The sequence below is a fragment of the Cryptococcus neoformans genome, chromosome 3 (assembly GCF_000149385.1).
Source record: "Cryptococcus neoformans var. neoformans B-3501A chromosome 3, whole genome shotgun sequence".
In the NCBI taxonomy this organism is placed as follows: Eukaryota; Fungi; Basidiomycota; class Tremellomycetes; order Tremellales; family Cryptococcaceae; genus Cryptococcus; species Cryptococcus deneoformans.
In genome coordinates this window covers 346646-371311 of record NC_009179.1, presented here as the reverse complement: position 1 = coordinate 371311, position 24666 = coordinate 346646, and the positions used below count along the sequence as shown (strand labels likewise).

General features: G+C 50.7%; 11 protein-coding genes across 11 annotated transcripts in view; 5 read left to right on the top strand and 6 right to left on the bottom strand.

Moving 5' to 3' along the window:
- Window positions 1-218: 218 nt before the first annotated feature.
- On the top strand, window positions 219-923 carry CNBC1310 (hypothetical protein; the record flags this gene model as incomplete). The annotated part of the gene is made up of 5 exons (XM_771545.1): window positions 219-221; window positions 277-297; window positions 373-526; window positions 696-729; window positions 797-923. The coding sequence occupies 5 exons, from the start codon at window positions 219-221 to the stop codon at window positions 921-923; spliced, it is 339 nt and encodes a 112-aa protein (XP_776638.1).
- Window positions 924-1208: 285 nt separating this feature from the next.
- Window positions 1209-2225, bottom strand: CNBC1300 (hypothetical protein; the record flags this gene model as incomplete). Its single annotated transcript, XM_771544.1, has 4 exons — window positions 1209-1235; window positions 1286-1397; window positions 1455-1855; window positions 1902-2225. 4 exons carry the CDS (start codon window positions 2223-2225, stop codon window positions 1209-1211), a joined length of 864 nt encoding a protein of 287 aa, XP_776637.1.
- Window positions 2226-2379: 154 nt separating this feature from the next.
- Window positions 2380-4125, top strand: CNBC1290 (hypothetical protein; the record flags this gene model as incomplete). The annotated part of the gene is made up of 8 exons (XM_771543.1): window positions 2380-2579; window positions 2630-2723; window positions 2784-2845; window positions 2908-2969; window positions 3039-3555; window positions 3617-3715; window positions 3790-3868; window positions 3937-4125. The coding sequence occupies 8 exons, from the start codon at window positions 2380-2382 to the stop codon at window positions 4123-4125; spliced, it is 1302 nt and encodes a 433-aa protein (XP_776636.1).
- A 350-nt stretch (window positions 4126-4475) lies between these two features.
- On the bottom strand, window positions 4476-8885 carry CNBC1280 (hypothetical protein; the record flags this gene model as incomplete). The annotated part of the gene is made up of 7 exons (XM_771542.1): window positions 4476-5033; window positions 5102-5215; window positions 5273-5431; window positions 5490-5795; window positions 5860-7257; window positions 7323-8799; window positions 8863-8885. The coding sequence occupies 7 exons, from the start codon at window positions 8883-8885 to the stop codon at window positions 4476-4478; spliced, it is 4035 nt and encodes a 1344-aa protein (XP_776635.1).
- A 799-nt stretch (window positions 8886-9684) lies between these two features.
- On the top strand, window positions 9685-12800 carry CNBC1270 (hypothetical protein; the record flags this gene model as incomplete). The annotated part of the gene is made up of 5 exons (XM_771541.1): window positions 9685-9722; window positions 9777-9927; window positions 9989-11749; window positions 11824-11973; window positions 12051-12800. 5 exons carry the CDS (start codon window positions 9685-9687, stop codon window positions 12798-12800), a joined length of 2850 nt encoding a protein of 949 aa, XP_776634.1.
- A 238-nt stretch (window positions 12801-13038) lies between these two features.
- CNBC1260 (hypothetical protein) lies at window positions 13039-14760 on the bottom strand (the record flags this gene model as incomplete). The annotated part of the gene is made up of 1 exon (XM_771540.1): window positions 13039-14760. The coding sequence occupies one exon, from the start codon at window positions 14758-14760 to the stop codon at window positions 13039-13041; it is 1722 nt and encodes a 573-aa protein (XP_776633.1).
- Window positions 14761-15510: 750 nt separating this feature from the next.
- Window positions 15511-17117, bottom strand: CNBC1250 (hypothetical protein; the record flags this gene model as incomplete). The annotated part of the gene is made up of 6 exons (XM_771539.1): window positions 15511-15633; window positions 15687-16166; window positions 16218-16487; window positions 16542-16691; window positions 16750-16872; window positions 16917-17117. The coding sequence occupies 6 exons, from the start codon at window positions 17115-17117 to the stop codon at window positions 15511-15513; spliced, it is 1347 nt and encodes a 448-aa protein (XP_776632.1).
- Window positions 17118-18008: 891 nt separating this feature from the next.
- On the top strand, window positions 18009-19154 carry CNBC1240 (hypothetical protein; the record flags this gene model as incomplete). The annotated part of the gene is made up of 4 exons (XM_771538.1): window positions 18009-18165; window positions 18223-18305; window positions 18367-18647; window positions 18704-19154. The coding sequence occupies 4 exons, from the start codon at window positions 18009-18011 to the stop codon at window positions 19152-19154; spliced, it is 972 nt and encodes a 323-aa protein (XP_776631.1).
- An 840-nt stretch (window positions 19155-19994) lies between these two features.
- CNBC1230 (hypothetical protein) lies at window positions 19995-21038 on the top strand (the record flags this gene model as incomplete). Its single annotated transcript, XM_771537.1, has 7 exons — window positions 19995-20114; window positions 20168-20219; window positions 20296-20391; window positions 20457-20607; window positions 20683-20767; window positions 20838-20895; window positions 20953-21038. 7 exons carry the CDS (start codon window positions 19995-19997, stop codon window positions 21036-21038), a joined length of 648 nt encoding a protein of 215 aa, XP_776630.1.
- Window positions 21039-22307: 1269 nt separating this feature from the next.
- On the bottom strand, window positions 22308-23159 carry CNBC1220 (hypothetical protein; the record flags this gene model as incomplete). Its single annotated transcript, XM_771536.1, has 7 exons — window positions 22308-22427; window positions 22494-22616; window positions 22671-22715; window positions 22765-22863; window positions 22920-22967; window positions 23025-23054; window positions 23121-23159. The coding sequence occupies 7 exons, from the start codon at window positions 23157-23159 to the stop codon at window positions 22308-22310; spliced, it is 504 nt and encodes a 167-aa protein (XP_776629.1).
- A 526-nt stretch (window positions 23160-23685) lies between these two features.
- The window catches only part of CNBC1210 (hypothetical protein), a gene marked incomplete at both ends in the record, with an annotated part of 4012 nt that continues 3031 nt past the window's right edge, over window positions 23686-24666 (bottom strand). Inside the window, 2 exons of the mRNA XM_771535.1 lie at window positions 23686-23721; window positions 23818-24666. The exon at window positions 23818-24666 is cut by the window's right edge and continues 89 nt beyond it. Coding sequence (XP_776628.1) covers window positions 23686-23721; window positions 23818-24666 — 885 coding nt within the window. The remainder of the gene's footprint in view (window positions 23722-23817) is intronic.

The following is a 24666-nucleotide window of genomic DNA, read 5'->3' as shown; positions in this document are numbered from 1 at the left end:
ACAACACTCGTTCTAATAAAAGAAACGCGCGATGTCGGGGATGGCCGCTCGGCGTCATCGTGAATGGATTAGCCGGTTCGGGCCGGGAAAGCGGCGGCTTTGGTCCATGGTCACCCTGCCTACGACGACATCTCGCCATTTTGCCATGTGTAAACCATGTCCAGCGATTATTTCAGCCAGCCATTACTTTTAGCCGCAAACACATTATACTATACACAATGGTAAGCACATTAACCGCCCCTCGTCCACACACCCAGCTAACCCCGCGTCCGACAGTCCAGCAAGCCCATCTACGCCGTACGTCATGCCTCCGTCGTCCCTAGCCTCCCCACGCCCGGCCCACCGCGCTGACCAACCCCCTTCTCGCCACAGCTCTCAGGTCTCTCCGTCGCAGGCGGTATCGTGGCCTACACGCGCTACTCGTCTCTCCCGTCGCTCGTCGCTTCGCTCGGTATCGGCAGTGCGATGATGATTAGCGGGATGCGGATTCGGGATGGGATGGATTATGGGTATGAGAGTGCGGCTGGTAAGTCCATCCGGGGGAGGATGTCTGGGGGAGGATGTCGGGGGATGTCTGGGGGATGTCTGGGGGGGATGTCTGGGGGAGGATGTCTGGATTGGGGTGTTTGGATTGGGGTGATGAGTTGGGACGGCGCTGATTGGTTCATCTCCTTTTATATCCATACCCCACACAGCAAGCTCGGCCGCACTAATGTACCCCACTATAAGGTACGCCTCTACGTCTCTAACAAGAGCATGAAAATTAACTGACGCTTTCTTTTCTTTTGGTAAACAGACGATTCGTCAAGACCCGCGCTCGTTTTCCAGCTAGCCTTGCGCTGCTCGCAACAGCCAGCACGGCGTATTATCTTGTAGAAACGTTTGACGGTCATGCCGAAAGACCGGTGGCTACGCCATTGTAATGGGGCCTGTTTATCGCGCCATCATTCGTTTCCCCCTCGTCCCCCTTCACCCCGCGTCAGGTTGGACCGGTATTGCGTTTCTGATTCTGAATTTTGAAGAAATCATAGGAAGGGAGTGGAAGGGAAAGCGGAGTAGGGAGAGAATTCAAACTATTGTAACCTTTTCTTAAAAGAACCATCTGTATGAATAAAAATGCTGATCCCAAGAAAAGCCGTGTGAGTGTAACCAAAGATCATGTCCAATGAATCTAATGCAATTCATGCAAATACTACCAAGTGACCTACTCAGAGATCAGGTTTGGGCGGCACGTCCTACCATGCATCGTCAGCGTTTTGAACGGCATGACTCGAGGGATACTCACCCTAATCATGATACTAATCCGATGTCCCGGCTCTAGCCTCTCCCCATCCCAGATGGAAGACGGGTCGTCAAACGGGAGGATGGAGTGTTCGTACCCGTACCGGATCGCGTCGCTAGAATAGGTGTTGAATTTTTGTAATCCCGGGGGCTAGAGCTCTGGAAGGACGTACCGCTGGATGTAGACTGAACCGCTACCCAACCTCACCTCCCAGCCTTTTTCTCCTGTGCTTTCCCCCTTTTCGACCCCCGCGCCGTCCCGCAGCTTGCGCCTCAACCTCAACGTCCTCTCGGCACCCAACGATACCCCGAGAATAACCCGGCCCGAGGCTTCGAGGTTGTCGACATGCGGGAGGATGGCGCCCGTTGGGGAGAGGTGGAGGATGTGGGTGAGTGTTCCTGCGGGCGGGAGGGGTGTCTCTGTGTGTGTGGTTGAGTGGGGAAGAGCGGGAAGGGAAGAGAAGAACAAAGAGTATATGCGACGAAGAGTAGGGGCGAGGAGAGGGTGCGGAGAAGGGGGGAGCGTGGAGAGCAGCGATTCGCGATAGCCGTGGATGACAGAATCGTAGTGGCCCTAATGCCCGTTACTACACAGTTATCGTGCACGGAATGGAGCGTACCTCTTCAAAGGCGTACTCGCCCGTGAACAAGCGTTGCAGACCGTTACCACTCCCGTCCGCAGCCACACCCGCGCCAGCCCTCTGCCGCCTCGCCCTCCTCGCGGCGCCGGCCCGGCTGCGGCCCAGCTTCGAGAGCGCCATGCGGACCAGCACGTCTTGTTCGTCCTCGCTGAGGAAGCTGGGGTAGAGCACAAAGTCGTCTGGAGCGGGTGCCGCTGCTGGCGGGTGGAGGGGCCGGAGGAGCGGGGACGGAGAGCGGAGGGTGAGTGCGGGGAGGGGGGCGGTGGCGAGGCGGCGTGTGAGTATGCGGGGGAGCGGCTTCATGGTGTAGAGTGGTTGAATCTAATGCAAAGAAATCAACTACTACAAAAAAGGGTTGTAGCCGTCGGCGATCTCCGTCATTGCCCATCGGCGATCTCCGTGCGCGGCATAAATAATTATAAACAACCGCAAGAACTCTCTCTCTCCGTGACCGACGATGGCAGAACAAACCCCGCTGCTGTCCCCCTCCCCGTCCACCGTCTCGGCCCCCCCCGCCGCCCGCAGACGGACATCCCTCCTCCTCGCCCTCGCCACCCTCCTCCTCCTCGCGGCCGGCCTCTCCGTCGGCCTCGTCGTCCGGCATGCCCATAAGGAGCCCAGCGATGTCCTCGAAAGGGCAAAGCTTTACCTCAAAGCGTGCACATCCCGCTCCATCTGCAGCCGGCCGGATGCTGACTGCGCTGTAGCTCGCCGGTGATCGATGGCCATATCGACCTCCCCGAATTCGCCCGTGCGGTCTACGGCAACAATATCGAAAAGTTTGATTTGCGTGGTGCCCTCGTACGTCGTTCGCCTCTTTCTTTGCTTTTCTAGACAGAAAACTGACGAGATGGTGTCTAGCCCGGACACTTTGATATCCCTCGGGCCAGAGAGGGCCATCTGGGAGCATTCTTCTGGTCCATGTCAGTCCTCTCAATCGTTGACTACCATGGGCCATGCAATTAAACTCTTGACCTTGTTATAGCTTTACCGAATGCCGCGATACGAATGGCGACGACTTTATGAACCCGACCTTTGAAGTTCGAGGCGAGTCCGAAAAACATTCTCCTTCCCATAACCGTCTTCCCCTTTCCACTACTAACCTTTTTGCTCTAGACGCCCTCGAACAGCTCGACGTGTCAAACAACCTCATCTCCAAATACAGCGACACATTCGCCGTCGCCCGGACCGCCGACCAAGTCGAGTGGGCTATAAAGCACGGCAAGATTGCGAGTCTTTTCGGGCTGGAGGGTGCGCATATGCTTGGCAATTCTCTTGCAGTGTTGAGAATGTACCACCAGCTCGGGGTGAGGTATATGACCCTCACGCATAGCTGTAACAACGCGTTTGCCGATTCGGCCGGTATCTTTGGAGACGTCAAAGAACGTTGGGGCGGTCTGAGCCCCCTGGGCAAAGAACTCGTTCCAGAGATGAACCGACTCGGAATCTTCATCGACCTCTCCCACGTTTCCGACCAAACTGCCCTCCAGGCGCTGGACCTGACAGAAGCACCCGTCATCCTCTCGCATTCCTGTGCGAGGCATTTCAATAAGATGAACAGGAATGTACCGGACGAGGTGCTGGCTAGGTTGGGCAGCGGAAAGGGAAAAGTCGATGGGGTGGTGATGGTCAAGTGAGTCTGTAACGCTTCTTTAATTAACAGCGGAAAACTGATAGACCCCGCTTCATTACAGCTTCTTCCCCGTATTCGCCTCTCCCAACCCGGACCTCGTCGACGTCGCATACATCGCTGATGAAATCGAGTATATCGCCAATAAAACTAGCAGGGATCAGTGAGTCACCCCGTCACATTTAAAAACTTGATTCTCAAAGCGCTGACTGTTTTGGGGGTGGTGGCGCCTGACAGTGTCGGGATCGGATCAGATTACGACGGGATTGAATCAGTGCCCAAGGGTCTTGAAGACGTTTCCAAGTATCCTTACCTCGTACGTCTCTGACTTTTGTCGTTTGCCGTTTTACCCCTGCTAACGTCGCCCCCCGGCCGGCCGGACAGTTTGCCGAACTAATCAAACGCGGTTGGTCCAAGAACGATCTCTCCAACCTCGCCGGCGGGAACCTCCTCCGCGCCATGCGGGGGATGGAAGACGTGAGCCGTCGGATGAGGGACGAACAGGGTAAACAGCCAAGTATGGCGAAATATGATAAGCGGAGGGATTTGGATGGGGGCGATTGGGATTTCTAGCCGGGGGGGGGGTGAAAATTGGATTTGCGAGAAGAAACGATATGCACACATTTTCATAGAAAAAAAAAAGCTACAACACACCCGGGGTATAGAATACTTTTTAGAACACCCCCTCGCAATACCAATCCACTCATCCATCACTCATCCATCCACTCATCCACTCATCCATCACTCATCAGCGTCTGCCCACATTCAAAACTAGCCAACACAAACAGAAAGAAGAGACTTTCAACCCCCGCCCCCTTTCCCCTCCTCCTTCAATTTGCTTTACATGTAACTTTTGAAGAATGGATGAAAAACAAAATCAATACAAACTCCCCAGACACATTTCTCTCTTTCTTTCTCCGTGTCTACTCGGCTGTAGTAGCGGCAGATTCTGGCACGACCGTGCTTGGCTCGGCACCCGTTTCCGCGCCCGCTTCCGCGCCCGCATCCACATCTGCGCTCTCATCATTTTCCTGCACTTCCGCCGCAGGAGCAACAGGCGCAGGGGCAGGAGCGGATTCCGAATCAGGAGCAGGGGCAGGAGCGGATTCAGAATCAGGAGCAGAAGCAGGAGCAACAGGAGCAGGGGCAGGAACAGGTTCAGAATCAGGTTCAGAATCAGGAGCAGGTTCAGGTTCAGGAGCAGCGACACCCTCCACAGACTTTTGAGATCGGGGTTTAGCCTGCACTTGTTGATGCTTGTACGCTCGGTGGAAATAATCCTCTGTTCCCGGGGTAAAGAACATTCGATAGTTGCCCAACGCAATCTTGATTTCCAGCCCGTCCTTTGCTTCCACATTGTTCTTGGCAGAAGACGGACCGGCAGAAGCAGATAATTCTTCTTCGCGAGAATGGACCTTTGTAATGTTTCGTCGGAGGAAGGGCGAGTCGACGCGCTTGAGGAGACCTTCCGTTGGGTGGGTCTAAAAAAAGAAAAAAGAGGTTTTAGGTTCCCAGGGGTAATACAAAGGAAAAAGGAATTGAAACATACCAGGGCAAAGGATTCGATGTATTGAGCCCATCGTTCCTGCGTAGTTTCGGCATCGTCCACCGAACGGTCATCCTCGTTCAAAAGCTGGATAGTAAGCGTCTCTTTCCCGGGTAACTTTGACATGCATCATGAGCGTCTTTTTTTTCGTTTATTAAATATCAAGTAACTCACCCATTCAATCTTGTACAAATTCTCGTTGCCGCCCAGGACGCCCTCAGCCTGCATTCTGTAGGCAATCTGGTTCTTGGTCGAAGTCCTTGCATTTGCACGATCACGCTGAAGCAGGGCAAAGAGTTCTTGAGACTTGAGGTCGCCAACAATCGTTTGAATCTGAATTCAAATCAGCGCTTTTGGTCTGTGTGTTAACAGAAATGATGTTGAAACTCACCTGTCTCACAATACCGCCAATCACCTTATCCAAGTTGAACATCAGGTAAGCCTCGTTTGTGAACATCAATCTCAACGCATCCTCAAACGCTCCAAACTCAATCTCATTGTCGAAATACCTCTCCAACAAGCTCAGCAGATGAGAGTAGTAATGTTCGGCAGGGTTATCGCCTTGGAGAATACCAAAGTACTGCGTCACAGGGTCAACGAGACCAAGTTTGAGAGCGAGCGGGTTAACGGGACGTCGGTTCTCCTTGGCGAGTTTGGACGCGATGGTCTTGCAAGTCATGAGACGAGAGTAAAGCATCTTGGAATTTCGAAATCAGCCACCGTAGTTTTTTTATTTTTTTATTTTTCAAACCGATACTCACCTGAAGATACCGCGAGAGGACATAGAAATGGCTGTTGGCGAAAAAGTTGCCTTTTCTCTTCGCCTTTACACTTTGCTCCTTTTCCTTTTCCCCATTGACTGAACTTGTCCCCGACATGGGCTGACTTTCCGTGGCCACGCCGTCAATCTTGACCCACGTCTGCTCGCTGGCCTCTGCCCCGGCTTTATCCTTTTCAACCGCTTCCGCCACTTCCTCGGGATCGGCAGGAACGGGCAAGGGGGTATCGGCGCGCTCGCCATTCTCTGTCAGTGGGGTGACCTCACCAGAAAGAGGCTCCGTAGATGGTTGCAGCTGGCCATCCTCAGTAGGGCCGGTAGTGGTCACCGATAATTCTCGGCTCACATTATCCCCAGCAGCTTGCTTGAGCAACCTCTTACGCAAGTCTGCGGCGTGTCTCTTTTCACCCTTGGCGCCCCTGGCACTACCTCCCCCGGCATTACTGGAGATCTCTGCGTCATCTGCCGCACTACCGCTCTCCTCATCCCCTTCAGAATCTTCAGATTCCTCTTCTGGTGTCTTGTTGGGCTCCTCGCCATCTCCAAACTCGGCGTCAAACTCGTCCTTGTCGAGCATGAAAAGGATGGGCACAAAGTCGCGGAGGAAACTCTCCACCTTGACTTGATCGGCAGATGAGAGCGAGTTGCTCTGCATCCTGTCGAGGTAACTGATGATAAGCTTCATCGAATCCTTGAGCACATCCATATCCGTAAACTCAAACTCCATCTGCGGCTTGGCCCTCCATACGCGGAAATCGACAAGTGCCGAACGCTGGTTCAGCTGCTCAGCCTTGCGTGCCTCAATCTCATTGATGAGCGTCTTGGCAGGCGCAACTTTTTTCTTGTCGGTGGCTTTCGTACCCGAGTGCTGGTAATCAAGAGCTTTATAAAAGTTTTTGGCATCTTGCTCTCGCCACAGTCGATTCCATTCGCGCTGGGCACGTTTCCATTCTTCGTCCTTGGCCTTTAGACGTTCAAGAACGATGGGCAAAGCAACAATAGGGTTGTCGTGCAGAGCGCGAATGACGTCTGGCCCAAGCTCTTTACCATACACTTTTTTGATAATCCTCTGGTAGATGGATTTGCTTTGCCCACCAAGACCAGCCTTGAGGTTGAAGTTTGCCCTCTCTTCGGGCTCCATGGTCTGAATCTTGTTATTCAAGGGCTCAAGCAGAGCGATGGTGCGCAGGTTGGCTTCAATGTGGTAATCGTACTCGTGGCGCTCTTCCTCAGACTTGTGGAGGTTGTCTTCGAATTGATTCTTACGGTGAGAGACAAACGGTGCCACGTCCTCGGCGTTCCAAGTTGGGTGAGCGACCCACTCATCGTTGAGCACCTCCCAACACATGGCATCCCGACCAGTACATTGAAGGTTGATTTCCTATTTCCCATTTTACGTTAGTGATTCTGCCTTGATAGAAAACAAGATAAACAGATATGACCTACAGATCGTGGCAGCTGGCGGTAACTTGGCCCAACCTGGTTGGCGCTCGCCAAGTTCATATCAGGCTTGACCCTGTCCAACATCGGGGTGTTCTCCACCATCAAGTTATCAATCCCAATCATTCCACCAAACCCGTAGCCACCCTGGATGGAAGCAGGGTTAGGCGGGATCCTACCCTCGCTATCGACGCCCACCACCCTCTGGAATGTTGCCCAAACCTCGGGAGCATCCCCGATAAACAGCTGCGCCCGGTCGAGCAAGGTCTTGGTGTCAATCATGTCCTGCACAAAGAGGTTGATGAGTTTAAGGAACTCGTGATAGACCACCTTGTCGTCAATGAATTTCTTAACCTTGTCAAAGAACGCGACTTCGTCGGGGGATGCAAGAGTTTGCTGTTGAGGCGTGAGAGCAGGGAGTCCAGACTCGACGTCTTCTAAAGAAGGACTCTCCCTCTGACCAGCTCGAGCGCGTTTGCCCTGGGTTGCTTTTGTCGCAGGCTCGACACCCGAAGCAGCCGTCCTTCGCTTCTTTTGACCCATCTCTTTACCCTCCTTGGCAGCACCCCTCTTTTGACCTGCGACCTTTTCGGGAACAACAGGCGCGGCACCAGCAGCTTGCATGAATGAGCCAGAAAGCATACCCAGACCGCCTGTACCATTCTCGGGCAAGAACTGCTTGAATTCATCGAGCAGATCGGGAGCATTGGTGAAGAGCTTGGTAACTTGCTCATACACCTCTGCAATGTCCCGCGTGTCACGCTGATATGTCTGAAGGATTTCCAAGAACTGCTTGTAAGTTTCGGGGTCGTTGTTGAACCTAGTCTTGATCTTGTTAACAAAGGTGATAGCGTGGTTGAACTCTAAGATCGGGGCTCGGTTGCCACCTTGTTGTGGCTGAGGAGCAGGTTGAGCGCCGTGAGACAGTCCGCCAGATGCGAGGAATTGAGCTGCAGAAGGCGTGGAAGGGCCCGACGGAGGAAGAGGATGCTGTGCGTGAGGAGGCAGAGGAAGCGTACCGGGACCCTGGCTTGCAGGAGCTTGGCGAGCAGGTGGCGGAGCAGCTGCTTGTCGGCCAGTATGGGAAGCACCTTGGAAAGGAGGAGGACCGCTTGGGATATGTGACGGAAGAGCGTTCAACGGCGGTAAAGGTTGAGCTGGAGCAGCACCTTGACTCGTGGCTGAAGGGTAAGGCGCAGACGACCCCGCCCGGCTATCACGAGCAGTAACCTCGGCGGCGGACGCCTGGATACCTTCACGGGCTTCTCGCTCCCGCTGATCGATGGCAGCTGCAAAGTTGCCAGGAATTTGGCTGACTGTTCCAGCAGGTGTGGTGACAGTGATCAACCCTGAAGCATCCCCTTCGCCTCCAAAGCACTCGATACGGTATCCTGGCGGGAGGAAAGTGTTGAAGCCTTGGATAAGTGATGGGTGGCCGCGGAAGAGTGTTGACACTCGGTCGATAACCCCGGGTGTGTCAATACTACCGGCGACGGTCAGCATGGCTCGCAAGTAGAAGAGAAAAAAAAGGCATCAATCTGCTCACACTTGGCCTTTAAATTCTTTCATCACGTCTAAAAAGCGGTTGTATACATCTGGTTGGTCGTTGAATTGAATCTGCAATGGTGTTAGTATCCGACTTTCCGCAAAAGGAGCCGGAGCTGCCGGTGGAGGCTGAGGTGTTGCGGGTGACCCGTTTTCTCGCCTGCCATGCCTCTCTACTCGCATTCCACAGGTTCCCGCACAGTATACGCCCCCGGATCCCGCCTCGCAAAGTCGCGCACGTCACAAAGCATGCAGACACTTTTATGGAGACCTTCTCTTTCCGGTGGAGGCGGCACCAAAAGCGCTTTTCACTCCACCGGTCAATCCACCACCAGTGCACGCCGCATCCGCTTCCATCCATCGCACGGCCCACGAATGGGCCGCCCATCCGGACCGCCGCTCCGACAGAGCACTCACCTTGACCTGGTCGAGATACGACAATGCGTCCCTGACATTGAGGGGACGAAGGTTGCTGTTGCCCCCCGCCTGCTGCTGCTGCCAGGTGGGGGACGGGCGCTTTGGGGGGATGTTGTGGGATATGGTGGGCGGAGTGGGGGCGGGGAGGGGGGGGAGAGGGGCGCGGGCGTTGGAGAGCGAGTGGGAAATGGACAACCACGAAATGGAGCTGGCGGGGCGGGTGGTTGCCGAGCAAATCCGCAACGAGCGGCCGTGGGAATTTCCTCCTGTTTGTCTCCGCTACTCGTTACGTCACCATTTTCCCCGATAAATCTTCAGCTGCACCGTTGTCCGCCAACACAAAAACTCGCATACAAACATAACCACACTCTCACGTACCCGATCTATAGGGTATACCACCACAAAAATGAGCGGAACCCACTCTAGAAAGTCTCTCAAGACTAGGTACGTTGGTGCCGAATTTTTCTTGCCTAAAACATCCACTGACCTTTACTGTAGCTTCCGACCGTCTCCGCGGTCCATCCGCCCTATCTATACTGGCGGACCCGTTCTTCTTACCAAGGATGGCCAGTGGATAATCACTACCATGGGAGAAGAGGCCTTGGTGACGGAAGTGCAGACTGGGTTGGCTATCGCTAGAATACGAGGGGCAAGTTTCATCGCATTTCTTTTCACTCTATCTGATCCCATGTACTGACTTTATTCATCAGGACGGCACACCCATTACGTCCCTCTCGCTCTCCTACCATACTTCACCACCTACTCTCATCACATCGCACATGTCCATGACTGTCCGGTACTACCCTCTTCCTGAATCAGCACCCCTCTCATCTACTCCCAAACCCCCTTCATTAACCTACACCCGTATCCTCAACAAAGCCCACTCGGCTCCTATCCTCGTCTCAAAAGTTTCCCCCGACAACACGCTTTTAGCTACTGGATCCTCTGATGGAATTGTCAAGGTCTGGGACTTGGCCGGTGGATACGTGACACATCTGTTCAGAGGACATGGCGGTCCCGTTTCGGCATTACACTTCAACTTCCCCATCATCTCTGGAGAAGAACGACGTCGTATGGAGCTTCTCACTGGGTCGACCGACTCCAGGGTACGGGTTTATGATCTTCGAGATGCTAATGCCCGTGTTGTCGGTGGTGGGAATGCGGTCAAGCCTAAAGCAGTGCTCGAGGGTCACGTCTCTGTCGTTAGAGGGATTGATGTTACCCCCGACGGCAAATGGGCTGTCACCGGTGGTCGAGACAAGGTCGTGCTTGTATGGGATATGCTTTCAGGAGAAACAACGGCTTTGGCCAAAAAGGGTAAAGGAAAGGCGACAGCGGGCCCCAAGTTGGTGCAAACTATCATCGCACAAGAGCAAGTCGAATCTTTGGGTTTATTGCCCCAAGAAGAGCAAGTTTCTGGTGCAGCCGAAGGGAGATGGCTTTGCTACACCGGTGGAGATAAAGGATTGGTGAGGGTCTGGGACGTCCTCAAGGGAACCCAGGTTGCTACAATGAAAGGCGTCGAAGGGGTCGATGAAACAGAGTTGGACGAGGACGAACAGCGCGGCGTTCTTTCCGTAATGTACTCCCCAACCTCCTCGTCCCTCGTATCTATCCACGCCGATCAAAACATCATCTTCCATTCCCTTTCCACTCTCCTTTCAACACGTCAAATTATAGGTTTCAACGACGAAATCGTCGACGTCGCCTTCCTCTCCCATCCCTCCGCACCAACCACCTCCCCTTCCTCACTTCCGGAAACACCAGACATTCCCCACTCCCACATGGCAGTCGCTACAAACTCCAACCTCTTGCGAGTCTACTCCACATCCTCGTTCAATGCCCGACTCCTTCCCGGACACAGCGATATGATCCTCTGTCTTGACATCTCCCCCGACCACCAATGGCTCGTCACCGGATCCAAAGACCATACTGCTCGCGTATGGGCGCCTACCACCTGCGCAGAGGGCGATGGGTATACATGGAAATGCATCGCCATCTGTGAAGGCCACGCGGAATCGATCGGTGCCGTCGCTTTTGCGCGCAAGCCTTCCGACAACGGTCATGCCCGGTTCCTCTTCACTGCAAGTCAGGACCGTACCATCAAAATGTGGGATCTCACTCCCCTTTCCAACTCTCTTTCTCCGTCTCCTATCCGCCCTCGGTCGATGGCCACCCTCCGTGCCCACGAAAAGGATATCAACTCACTCGATATCGCGCCCAACGACAAGTTCCTCGTCTCGGGTTCCCAAGACAAGCTTGTCAAGCTTTACGCCATTGATTTCAACCCGCCCAAGGTACCTGGAGAAGGAAAAGGTGCGGAAGGAGGTTTCAAGGCTTTGGGTACTTGTGCAGGGCATAGAAGAGGTGTATGGACCGTGAGGTTTAGCAGGAATGATAAAGTTGTGGCGAGCGGTAGTGCCGATAGGACCGTCAAGCTTTGGAGTTTGGACGACTTTACTTGTCTCAAGGTTGGTTTTCATTTGGCGTTTTTGTGTGTTGGCCTGGACTTTCCCTGTTACTTTGCTGACTCTTGTATATCCAGACTTTTGAGGGTCACACCAACTCTGTGCTTCGAGTGGACTTTTTGTCTCATGGTCAACAGCTCGTGACTTCTGCGTCTGATGGGTTAGTGAAGCTCTGGAATATCAAGGAAGAAGAATGTGTAAAGACGTTGGATAATCACGAAGACAAGGTGAGAGTTGCCTCCTACTCTCACTTACAACGTACCATTTCACTAATCTCTTTTTTATTTTTCCCTTTTCCTTGCAGATCTGGGCGCTTGCACATTCATCCGACGAATCCACCCTCCTCTCCGCCGGCGCCGATTCCCTCCTCACCATCTGGCACGACACCTCTCTCCTCGAACAATCCGAGGCAAACGCCACTCTCATCAAGTCCGTCCAGGTCGAACAGGATTTCATCAACTACGTCGCTCTCAAAGACTATCGCCGCGCCATCTTACTCGCACTCTCCATGAGTCAGCCCGGACGTCTCTTCAACCTCTTCAGTACCGTCGTCAAGGGCCGTCAGCCCGATTTGACAGAGGAAGAACAAGGGATCACTGGGTCCAAAGAGATTGATGAGATTATGAAGACCTTGCCTGGAATAGAGTTGGTGAGGTTGCTAAAGTTTGTGAGAGACTGGAATGCGAATGCCAAGATGGCACCGGTGGCGCAGGTGATTTTGCACGCCATCTTCAAATTGAGGAGTGCGGAGGATATCCTTGCGGCGTTTGAGCAGGCCAACAGGTTGCCCAAGCGTTCAGAGGAGGAAGAGGAGGATGAAGATGAGGACGAGGAGAAGGAGGAGGGAGAGGAAAAGAAGAAGAAGAAGAAGAAGGAACGACCGTCTCTCGGCGCGCCTATAAGCATCAAGGATCTTCTCGAAGGGCTTATCCCATATTCTGAGAGGCATTTCAACAGGGTTGACAAGCTTGTGCAGGAAAGTTACATGTTGGACTATGTGCTTGGCGAGATGGAAGGTGGATTGTTTGGTGAGGAGTTAATGGACCTCCAATAAAGAGGTCTAGAGTAGAGTAGATGATGCTATGCACAGACAGGCACAGGGCTTTTTTTCTTCTGGCTTACCACCACGTCATTGTCAAATATCATTTGTCAAATATCGTTTCATAGCTGTTCGTCTATCATATATGACCTTGATTCTCTATAATAAAATTCGTTTCTATGGCATACATGACAATTCATAGATCTCGTCAAGTCTCTCCTGCAGAACGACAGAAAACATAAACGATTCCAGATCAAATTTCAACCTCGTCCAATTTCTCCAACTCTCCCACCTTGCCCTTCAATTCTCCAATCTCTCCTTCCATCTTCTCCTCCATACTTCCGTGAGGAGTACCCAACTCTGCCTCCAAATCACTCAAAGTCGTTGCACTGCTTTTACGCCTATCCTCCTCCTTCTCTGCCTCTGGTCCAACAGCGGGGCTTGAGAGATCAACTTCACCTCCTTGCTCGTTCACAGTGGTCAGGACTTTTGTGGGCGTGGGTGGCAAAGGAAGTTCTTTCTCCGCAGCTTGAGGAGGTTGAGTAGCAGCAGCACGGCGGAAGAAGCCTCCCATTCCGGACAGTTTCCTAGGAGGCGCTTGCGGCGCTCCTAATGCTCCACTCGCACCGGATCCACCACTCACTGCACCAGCACCCGTCTGGGGAGCCCCAGGGGTAACCCCTTTCGTCCAACTGCTAACGAAACCACCCAATCCAGCGCTTACACCCTCCTCCCCGGGTGTCGCTAATGGCGAGATAGAGGGATTGTTCATAGTAGCAGAAGAAGTAGCGCGCGACCGGCTGGGCGAGAGTCCTTCAGAAGAAGATTGAGACTGAGGTTGAGCGCGGTTTGACCAGAGCTTGAAGCCCCATCCAGTAGGTTTCATTTCCTTCTGGTCGAATTGTCCGTCTGGATCACGATCTGTTGGAAGAGGAGGTAATGAAAGACCTCTGAGAGCCTCCACAGCACTCTGGCCATTATCGTTATCCTCGTTGGATGCCAAAAATTCTCGCAGAGCCTTCAAGCACACTTCTGTGGCAGCCCTCGATTCCTCGCTCTCTGCCAATTTGAGCTGAACTTGGCGCAATTCAGAGCGAAGTTGGGCAGCCTCTTCCGTCGCGGCTGCCTTTTCCCGGTTGGCTGACGCAATGGCAGCTTGAGAAGCTGAGTCCTCAAAGTAGCTGCTTTGACCAAGTAGCGTAGGCTGTGAGGGAGGACTAGGGCTTGCAGGGTAGGTTGTAGCCGGAGTTGCGGCAAGTTTGAGCTCTCGAAGGCCGTTGGAGAGTCGAGGAGCTGCTGGTGGCTTCGGGGACACAAGTGACTGCCTTTCTGCGGCAGCACTGAAGTCTGCAGGTTCTGACTGGGAGCTAACCCTCCTGTGCGATCTGCCCATCATACTCGTTCGACGAGAAATTTTGCTGTCCCTCTTCGACGTTTCCCCGACCAACACTTCTTCCTCATCAAAGTTTGGCACCAAACCCAGACCCATTCCGCTCATGACACTCAGACGTTTCCTTTCCGCTTCTTGTTTCTGCAATGTCATAACACCTCTCCGAGCCTGTTCCACTTGACCTCGAAGCATTTCGACCTGTTCCTCCGCCATTTCGCGCTTCTTAATCTCATCTTTGAGCTGACTTTCGACCGCCTCTTTGGCAGCAGACACAAATGCGTGCTTGTCTTTCAACTGCGAATGTTCCACAGCAAGATCGGCAAGGGAAGAAAGCTTGGTAGTTTGTTGAGACACAAGTTGTCGAGAATCAGCGAGTTGCGTGCGCAATGACTGGATGAGATCTCGTGCTGCTGAGGGCCAGCTCCCCTCTCCTGCGTCGAGCTCGTTTGCCGTCTGAATACCTTCACTAGCAGTGTTATCGACAGGAAGATGATCAGGAAGAGTTGGAGGTGCTGAGGATTGCGGATCGGCCGAAGGAGGAAGAGGAAGAGAAGCGGGATCGAGGGCAGCCAAAGAGCTCGACATTGTGGGAAAATCGTGCTTGGCTACTGTGTGTATCACGTTAGCTGGGAAGCATCGTGATCGTAACACTGAAGCTTACAGATATAGAAAAGAAGGAATTATATAGCACAGCTGGCCCAAGACGGATTGGTTATAGATGCGAATGCGTTTATTGATGTAAAAAATAAATCGGCAAGCGGGACGGAGGGACAGATCGTCTCAACTTTATGTCGTCTGTCGTCTGTCGTCAAGGAAAAGAGAGGTCGCTGACCGTGAGGAGAGGAGATTTCTGTTGTTTTCCAACTTGTAAGGCAAGGAGCGAATGGCTGTTGGGATTATAAGGACATCGATAGAGCAGAAATGAGGAAATCAAAGGATGAAATTGTGAAATGAAAGTGAAGGCAACGAAGAAAGATAATTTGGGTAGACGAACCACCAAAACAACGCGAAACAGAGTTCATTTTCTCAGGACGCGTATCGCAAATCCCATAAATATTTCAGGCCAGTTTATCATTAATAGGGAAATCTCGTCCATATAATAGGCTTCAAAGCCCGATAGCTCAAGTGAAACCGGACGTTCCTGAAAGATCTGGGAACCGAATGATTACCGCAATCAACAAGAACTCCTGAATGTTCCGGCCAGATTGCGGTGTGCTTGTTGAAAGTTCTAAGTGGCAGTTGCGCGCATGCTTACTTCAACAGATACAGTGAAATTCCATGCTGACAACACGTTGACGCTACATGTCTCCTAACGTCTATGAACCATCAGTACATCTAGTCATGCCGCCAACCGTCCACATCCGAGAGATCTTTGGGTAAAGGACCAGGTCTTCCAGTACCGTTGGGATCGCCTACTCCAGGTCTCCACCTCCAAGCATACTTTCTCTGCTCGGACATCTGCGATTTATCGTATTAGTCTGAGGGTTAAACTTAAAGCAACTATGACTTACTTTGCCTTCGATGAGGTCAGCAACTTGGCCGCCAACCACAGGCAGCATTTTAAAGGTGTGCCCACTATCTCCCGTAGCCAACACCAAACCTTTCCACTTGGGATGCTCGCATAGTAGCCAGTTCGCATCGTCTGTATCGGTACACCAGCACATGGATTGATTGATCAGGGGCTTATCGGCAAACTGCGGTAGGCACATTTTGACAAGGCGCTGGATCTCTTCGAGCACTTCTGTAGGAATCGTGTCGGTTGGGTTATCAGCGTGTGAGCGAGGGACAGATATTCGTTGAGGCGTAGTGGCTCCAAAGGGGGTCCATTCTCGATAATTCGTATAGCCTGGAAATTCATTGCAGAGTTTAATGAGATGATTGTCAGGTCGAGGCTCAAAGAAAAACCCATATTTGCTATTGTAAACGGTAGGCGTCCCCTTCAAAGTGGCAGCTTCCTCCGGAGTGAGTTGAAGATGGGCATATACCCAACACTTAACATGTTGTGTTCAACCTCTGATTCAAATTGACGATAAGTCACCCACCTTGGAAATGCACTGCCCTTCTAGGTCTATCAAGGCAGGTGACCAAGCTCCGGCAGCAAGAACGACGAGATCCGCCTCATACTCGGATCCATTCTTGGCCTTGACGCCCTTTATTGTCTTACCATCTTCCATGAGAATCAATGAATCAAAAGATCCAGATGCACCAAATGAAGTCTTGACACCAAATTGCTCCAGCTCCCGGCCCACAGAATCGAGGGCATCACGAGCAGCGACCCACCCTCCCCTACCGCACCAAAGCCCACGCCAGCCCTACTTTGACGATTAGCTACTACTTAAATTTATGGTGCAATGAAAGGAGCTGACTTTGATGTCGGCGTTCTTCAAATGAGGAGCACGTCTGCGAACATCCTCTTCGTTGTCCAGCCACTCTACATCGGTACGTCCCCGAGCGCGCATTCTGTCTACTTTGGCCTTCAAGAACTTCGCTTCGGTTTCATCGACTGTAAGTTCCAACTATGGTTCATAGCTCGATTAGCCTTGACTTAATTACATGCGCGACGGGCCAACCTACCTTGCCAACAAGATGGACATAGGGCTTGAAGACAGGATCGGTATTCCAAGCATCCCACAGGGTATCGGCGACGCCCTCGTAGGTTCCAATTTGATCATCACCAGCGATCTTCGCGAGCGATTTCTCTAGATAAGTTTCATATGATGTAGAGTAACCTTCGTACTTACCTTATTCAAATCATTTCCTGCAGAGTTGCTGGAAGGTATGGGATAAACATCCATAATCCTGATATCCGTAAACCCTCTCCTAGAGAGATGGAGAGCTGTCGAGGAACCCATCGTCCCGCCTCCACCGATGATGACAATTTTAGAATCTTTAGACGCGAGGGCTTCTGACTGAGAAGCAGCAGTAGTTGATGATTGACCCATGGTGCGCGAGAATGGATGGGATGCTTGTCAAAGATAAGAGAGATTTGGCCAGGGAAAATCCCTTTTTATGCGTAGAATTGAGAGGTCGACAGGAAGTCAACGCGTGACCTGTCCACGGTACGTAGTGCGATAAAAGGCTCAAAACCAAGGCTCGCTAGGAATGAATTCTGGAGTCCATTTATAAAGGGATACAATGTGAATTCCGGGACTCAAGCGAATACGGCCATCATCACTACTCATTGTCAGCACCGTCGTTTCCCACTTCGCCTGCAAATCTTTTCAGTTGGATTCCGATAACACGGACTTGTTTGCTTTATCGACACCCCGACGACACCCGCCATGCGACAGAACGACAAAATTACTCTTGCTGCTTTGCTCTCGCTGTTACCACGTGCTTACTCACATTTCCATCACAATACGATACAACAGAAGAGCATCCGTTACCACGACGACGCACGAATGGAAGGTGCTGTGGTCGATATGTTCCATTTAGTCTATACATGACAACTCAAAACTGAGATCAGACTGAGAGGAACGTCAGCCCTGAATCAGGCTGATACAATTATTTAACGTTTATTTATTCGATAGAGCGTTATATTCGGCCACCACCGCTTCCCTTCCTCCATCCGCCGCCGCTGCCGCCACCATCGCGAATGATCAGACTTGACCAGATACAACTTGCCTTTGTCTTTCCCTTTTCTTCTCTCTAAGCCTTTCCAAGGCAAAATTCAAGATGTCTGAACGAAAGGTTTTGAACGTGAGTGCCATTTCGCTGTAATTATCGAAGAGCGTTTTTGTGCTAATGTACGCCTTGCCTATCGATGTTTTCGACCATTAGAAATAGTAAGTTTTGCCACTTCTCATCAATCGACTGTCTTATTTTTTTCATATATGAAATATGCTTACTGTGACCTGTTCTTGTACAGCTTCCCTCCGGATTTTGATCCGTCGAAGATCAAACGGCGCAAGATGCCGAAGGACCCTCAGCAGGTCATTCGACTGATGGCGCCGTTCTCCATGAGGTGTAACAGGTGCGGAGAGTACATCTGTAAGTCAACTCATTCTATGGAGACTTTGTGGATACAGCACTAACGGACTTCTTTAGATAAAGGAAAGAAGTTCAACGCGAGGAAAGAGACGGCTGTCGGGGAGGAATACTACGGTATCAAGGTGTTTAGGTTTTACATCGTGTGTTTTTTTTTTTGGTACTTCAATCTCCAATGGCCATTGTATTGACGGAAAGCTTTAGAAATGCCCAATGTGTTCCTCTGAAATCACATTCAAGACCGATCCCAAAAATGCCGACTATACTTGCGAGCAGGGTGCTACCCGCAACTTTGAAAATTGGATTGAGAATGATCCCACGGGGAAAGCAGGTGCCATGCCAGATGCAGCGGCGGATGACGATTATGATTCCGAGGGAAATTTGAGGGAAGAAGCTCAGGAAAGAGATGCTATGGCTGATCTGGAGAGAAGTCAAGAGCAGAGTAAAAGAGAAATGGAAATGATGGACGAGCTGGCCGATCTTCGGTTTGTTTATTTTAGCTTTTTGTTTTGACTTCTACTAACTTGTGGCGTTTCTACAGACAGCGAAACGCTCGTGTCGAGCTGAACAAGACCGATCAAGATCCCGAGTCGCTCCTTGCCGCTCTCCACGCGGAAAAGATTTCCGCAGAGGAAGAAGCTCGACAGAAGGCCGAGCAAGAAGAAGATGATGCTCTTGTCCGGCAGTACTTTGCAAAGGTCGCGGGTCCTGCTGGATCTGGCGCTCAAAAATCTGAAAAGACCAAAACCCCTGACGGAGAGGCGGAAGGCTCGGAGGAAGAGAACACGGCTCTGCCCCAGTTGACCATCAAGCGACGACCCGTACCTGGCACTGAAAAGGCTGGAGAACCGAGTGTACAAAATCTCTTGGCGGCTAAGGGGAAGGTTTTGGAAACTGCTGGCCCGAATGGTGTTGGGGCGCCGCCTCAGGTCAAGAGGAAGAGAGAAGGGATGCAAAAGTTGTTAGGGATAAAGAAAAAGGCTAAGGCTTAAAAGTGGTTGACTTCTTGGCTTCGTTCATAGGGGTTATGCGTGAATGTCATGTAATTATATTGTATTCTTATATATATATACACGAGCAATTCAGAGACGATAATGGCCACGGTCTTATTCACCTTTCAAACGTATTACGTTAGTCGTGAGAAAGCCTACTATCTAACAAATGACCTAAATATTTGTGTATGACAACTCTACTAATAAACAATTGTGCTTGTTGTCTGCTAGATTTTATTTATGATGGTGGGAGCTAGTAGTTTATTAGAGGCACGTTAGAACGCCGCACTTCTTCTTCGTGCGCTTTTTTCTCTGGCTCTAACTACTTTTTAAACCCCGTGACGACTTTGAATAATGTGAGGGACGGAGGATGAAGGAGCCAAGAGGACATGTATGCATTTCGGGATACACCATAGCCAATTGCCGGCTCCGTCGTCGTAACTTTTCGTAAGGTTTATCATGCATAGAGGCAACAGCGGAGAATGACCAGCCAATTCCCAGGCTAACGCGGACTCGGAGGAGGCCGATCCCGACGATCACCTCCAATCCATAAGTAATATTGTGTCAGCTGTATCCTGCTTGATGTCATATTCGTTGCTCTATCGATTCACATAGGCTTCCTTTTCTTCTAAAACAGTTTACCAAATCTTGCTGGGAACATCTAACCATATCCTTGCATCATACACATCCGTTCTTCCCCGACTAGACAAAGGGATAAAAGAAACGGGATATATGCGCTTCTGTCTTCACCAGACATCACGAACAATCAAGACAACCTTGCTATCACAACCGAGAGCTTTTGTCCCTCATTCTATTATCATCGCACAACTATCACGAACCATGGTATCCGAATCGAAGTCTTCTCAGAAGCCAGAGAATCTTAAGACAGAGGAGTATAAGACAGATGCAAAGTGGCTAAAACTGGAGAAGATCAACTGGAAGGATCAAGACGGAAAACAGGTGGGTCTGGTCCTATGTCTAGTTATGCCACTCCTTACGGTGATGGTATACAGAGGGTGTGGGAAGTTGCCAATAGGGCGAATAGGCCCAAGTCAGGAGTCGACTGTGAGTTTCACACTCTCTACTGAACCTCCATTTCATCTGCGAACTCTGGGGTTAGACGCTGACCATTATTGCTTAGCTGTCCACATTCTTGCTCTTTTATTTCACCCACATAAACCCGTATCTACCGTCATCATTGAACAGTATCGACCTCCTGTCGCTTCAACAGTCATTGGTACGTCCATTTATTAACCTTCTCATGCGTTCATTATTCAACAGTGCGGACTTGCCATACTGTAGAGCTTCCTGCCGGCCTGATTGATGAAGGTGAAGACCCCGGTACAGCCGCTCTTCGAGAACTTTACGAAGAAACGGGATACGGTAGTGGTGAATCTGGTCAAGGAAATGCGACTGTTTCCCACGTTTCCCATGTGCTCGCCAAAGATCCGGGGTAAGTTCTTTGTCATTGTATAATTAGCCTTTCGGTATGATCCCTGATAGAGCTGATGTTCAACCCTTGTGTTAGGATGAGCGGTGCAAATATGCATCTGGTAATAATCCATGTCAAGCTTGGGGAGCATGATCCAGACCCCGAACAGCACCTGGACGACGTGAGTCTACACCTAGCTACAAGCATTCATTAGCTGCTGTTATCGTACTTGTTCTGACGCAGACATCTAGGGCGAGCACATCGCCAAGAAAGTCATCCCTCTGAAGTATTTGTCCAGGCATCTTGATGGTGTGTTCACTATTCTCCATCACTATTAGTCTTCCTCTAACTTGAAAATGGGTATAGACTATGCAAGAAGAGGTTTCATGGTGGACACGATCCTCGCCTCTCTGGCACAGGGATGGGAACTTGCTCATCATTTCGATGAGTAATACTCCGGAATCCTGAGATTATCGCCAAGGATTAAAAGGGAAAAGGGGTGAACGATGAAGAAAGGAGGTGTTCAATGTATTAATTGCAATTACGAGATTGAAGTATGTATAGTAGTGCATTCTCAATTGTTTGCTCTGTCCATTACGATGTAACCTAATAGCAGGTGATTCTTGAATCATTTGGATGTGTCGCTGGTGACCCTCGACCAGCACCTTGACCAGGACCGTTATTTCTCAATGGTGAAATCATTCTGAGTAACCTCCACAATGGAGAATACCTTTACCATATTCTCAAGGAAGGTTTATAAAATCCTCATCATGGCTTTCGTCTTTGCGAACCCTCAGAAGCACGCTTCTAATGCATCTACAAAAACTTCCTTGCCGGAAATGAAAGGATATCCATCACCGCGGCAAAATACCCCATGGAGCTCAGGCAAAATCAAAGAATGGATGGTGAAGATAGCGAGACGAGCACAAAGGTGGCATCCTCATGGTGGTTAGTAATAAAGTGACAAGTCCCGGCTGACGAAATTGCTGTTATGGAGATATAAATAGCAAACCCCCAGATAGGCTATGTGTTCATTCAGCAAGCACCAAGCACAACAGTGATCACCCGTTTGATATCTAGTTAACCTAGTCCCCCCACCCACAAAGATGGCAGACAGCAAGATCACCACTCCGTCAGTAGCATCAACATATGAGGCGGATGTTCCCCCCTCCGACGCTATGAAAAGCGAGCTTTCAGGTACGTCAGCATTCTAAAGGTCCATCCGCCTAGACATTGCTCGCTTTCTGATTTACTTTGATCATCAGTGACTACCAGCCTCGAGGGCTTCTTATTACAATCAAGCCCACAATCTCTATATTCAGCTTGCGCTTCTTCTACTAGCACTCCTTCCACGGCGGCTTCAAAAACATCCTCTGAGGAAACAACAACAAAGGCCACGAGCACGAAACCGTGGGACGAGCTGAGTGAAGGTGGACTGGCCGATGGTGAAAACATGGAACTGCCAAAACCCCGTAGACGCAGGAAAATGGAAGCTGATGAGATCCCTGGAAGAAGTGGAGAGGGAAGTACATCTACACCCCCATCTGGAACGTTAAGATACTATGCCTTGGAATGGGTTCAAACTAATGGCGAAAGATGTTGATGGGTCAGGCTATAACGGCGAGTGATAGACGTAACTGACAACTGCGCATATACACGGCCTTGTTTCTTTCGTTTATCCATTTATGTTTATACATCTTGTTCTAATAAGCTACATAGTGTTAAGGCTTCCTGAAGTCAGTGATGAGCCTTTGGATCTTCTCATCTCCCTCAATACGCATAGTATCCCACTCTGAAAGGTCGTCGGCCTTGAGACACTGAGTATAGAATGCGATTGATGGCTCGTTCCACTGATAGGCAGTCGTCAGGGATCGTTCAATTATTGTCCTCTAAGATTGTCCACGCACCTTGAGAACTCTCCATTCCACACGTTTGCAGCCCCTGTCTTTAGCTATTTGCCCGAGCTCGCCAAACAGACGCTTGCCAAGCCCCATGTTACGACAGTCAGTCTTCACGTATAAGTCTTCCAGCTATTGTGTCCGCATTAGTTGAATGCTCTACGAAAGAGGGGATATCAGGCGTACGTAGAGACCAGGAGCAGCGAGCCAAGTGGAATAGGTGAAGAAGTACTAATGCTAGGTAAGCTATCATCTAAGCTGCCGAGGGGAGATGACTTACCAAAGCGAGAGCTATAGTTTCGCCCTTGCTTCCGTCCTCCGTCTCCCTTCGAGCAATGAGACACTCAGCATATCCATTGTCAAAGACGTTTTTCACCATCTGCTATCCAGTTAGCCACGATCCTCTGGCGATTAAATGGCAGGGGATGGACAGACGAGCTCGGGAGTCGCCTTGACTTCATGTTCGGCTTTCTCGTAGATCGCCTAATGTCCTAATTAGCCTCGAGGAAGCACTGTCATGACACAGATTTGTAGACTTACAAGCTCAGTGATAAGCTGAAGGAGCTCAGGCTATTCACCATGTGGTTTAGCTATCAGACTGCAGACCCCACCTTGTTACCCGTAATGTTAACTTACGACATCCTCCTTGGTCGCTCTTGTAATCTTGGCTGACATTTTTTTCGGCCTAGAAGAGCTGTGAGCTGTTTTTTGGACGAACGCCTTTCTCGTTCTAGCTTGTTCGGAAGGGCGATTGACTATTGTCGCGCCTCCTGCTTTTTATAGATGTTGCCCGCCGGTTAAAGCATCTCACGGATATGCCGAGATATATGCTTGATTACGTATTGCGTGAGTTACATTCATCTTTCTTCTTCACTGGACAACGTTTCAAGCAGGAGGCGCCAACAACCCGTTCTGCGAACTGGCGAAATTCTGAGCTTCCGACCTTAAGGCTTCTGGACTTATAATAGAGGATGTTATCTCGAAATCAAACATATATGCACCACAGATTACATCATAGAATACTAGATTTTCGTTTGCAATACGTTTTTCATATGGACGAGAGATTGAAAAGGGCACGCTTTACACCAAGGAGATATATACAATTGATGAAGGATATTTCCAAACTGATTGTTCTCAACAAGATGAAGGTCTGATGAATTGGAGTTATCGAAATCCAGGGAGCATCCCATCACAAGTACCTTTATTTCATAGGTTGAACTATCAGACTAGGACGAAGCTGTGGCACAGAAAAAGATTATTCAGTCAGCTTTCGTTTTTTCCAGAGCCGAACGAAAGCCCGACACTACGACAAAAGTAAGGAAAGATCACTTACAGCTTCGACGAACAATGGCCTTAGAGTAGCTATCGACTCTGTCTCCGGGGGTGTCAACGTTACTATACCACCCATCTTCTTCCTTCTCCCATTCCCATGACCATGGACATGATGCCGCCCTCCTTGTGCCAGCGGCGAAGATTGTTTTCCTTCGTCAGTTCCACCTGCAACTGCGGTCGGGCTCGATTTTTTATCGTCACCATGTTTAAACTTGAAAGCCGATCGCACTTTCTTGAGGGATTGAGAAGTAGAAGAATGCGAGCTCCGTCTTCGATCGGCCGTACTGTTACCAGAGCCAGCGCTACCAGACGGTGGAGAAAGCGCCTCTTGTTTCGGGCTGGCGAGGTTCATCGAGCTCGTATCACTCTTATCTTCATCCCCTTCCTCCAAATTCGCCAACTGTCTCTCCTCTTCTTCTTCCTCTTCATCTTCTGCTTCCTCCTCTGATTCTTCATCTGCCAAATCACCCGCTTCATCCATCGTCGTCTCGCCTATATTCAAGCTCGCCATAACAGAGCTCAACAACTCGGCTTCATCATCAATCGGATCGCCTATTCCCCCCGCTCCGCCATTATCCGTTGCAGCTGCGCGGAACCGTCGTCGAATCTTTTCTTCGTGCGCGACCTTGAGTCGGTAATGGTACGTCGCGACGCTATCGACCTCTGCCAGCACTTTTCGACGTTCTTCCTCCGAGTGCGGGAGGATGAATTCGAGATCGATAGGGGATGGTAAACCGGAACGAGCGTAATTGAGGAAAAGCTCGAGCCACGACATGAGAGAGTCAAATAATCCCTTGCCCTTGGAATGAACGTTATGGACGAATGTGTAGAATGACTGTTCGTGGCGCTG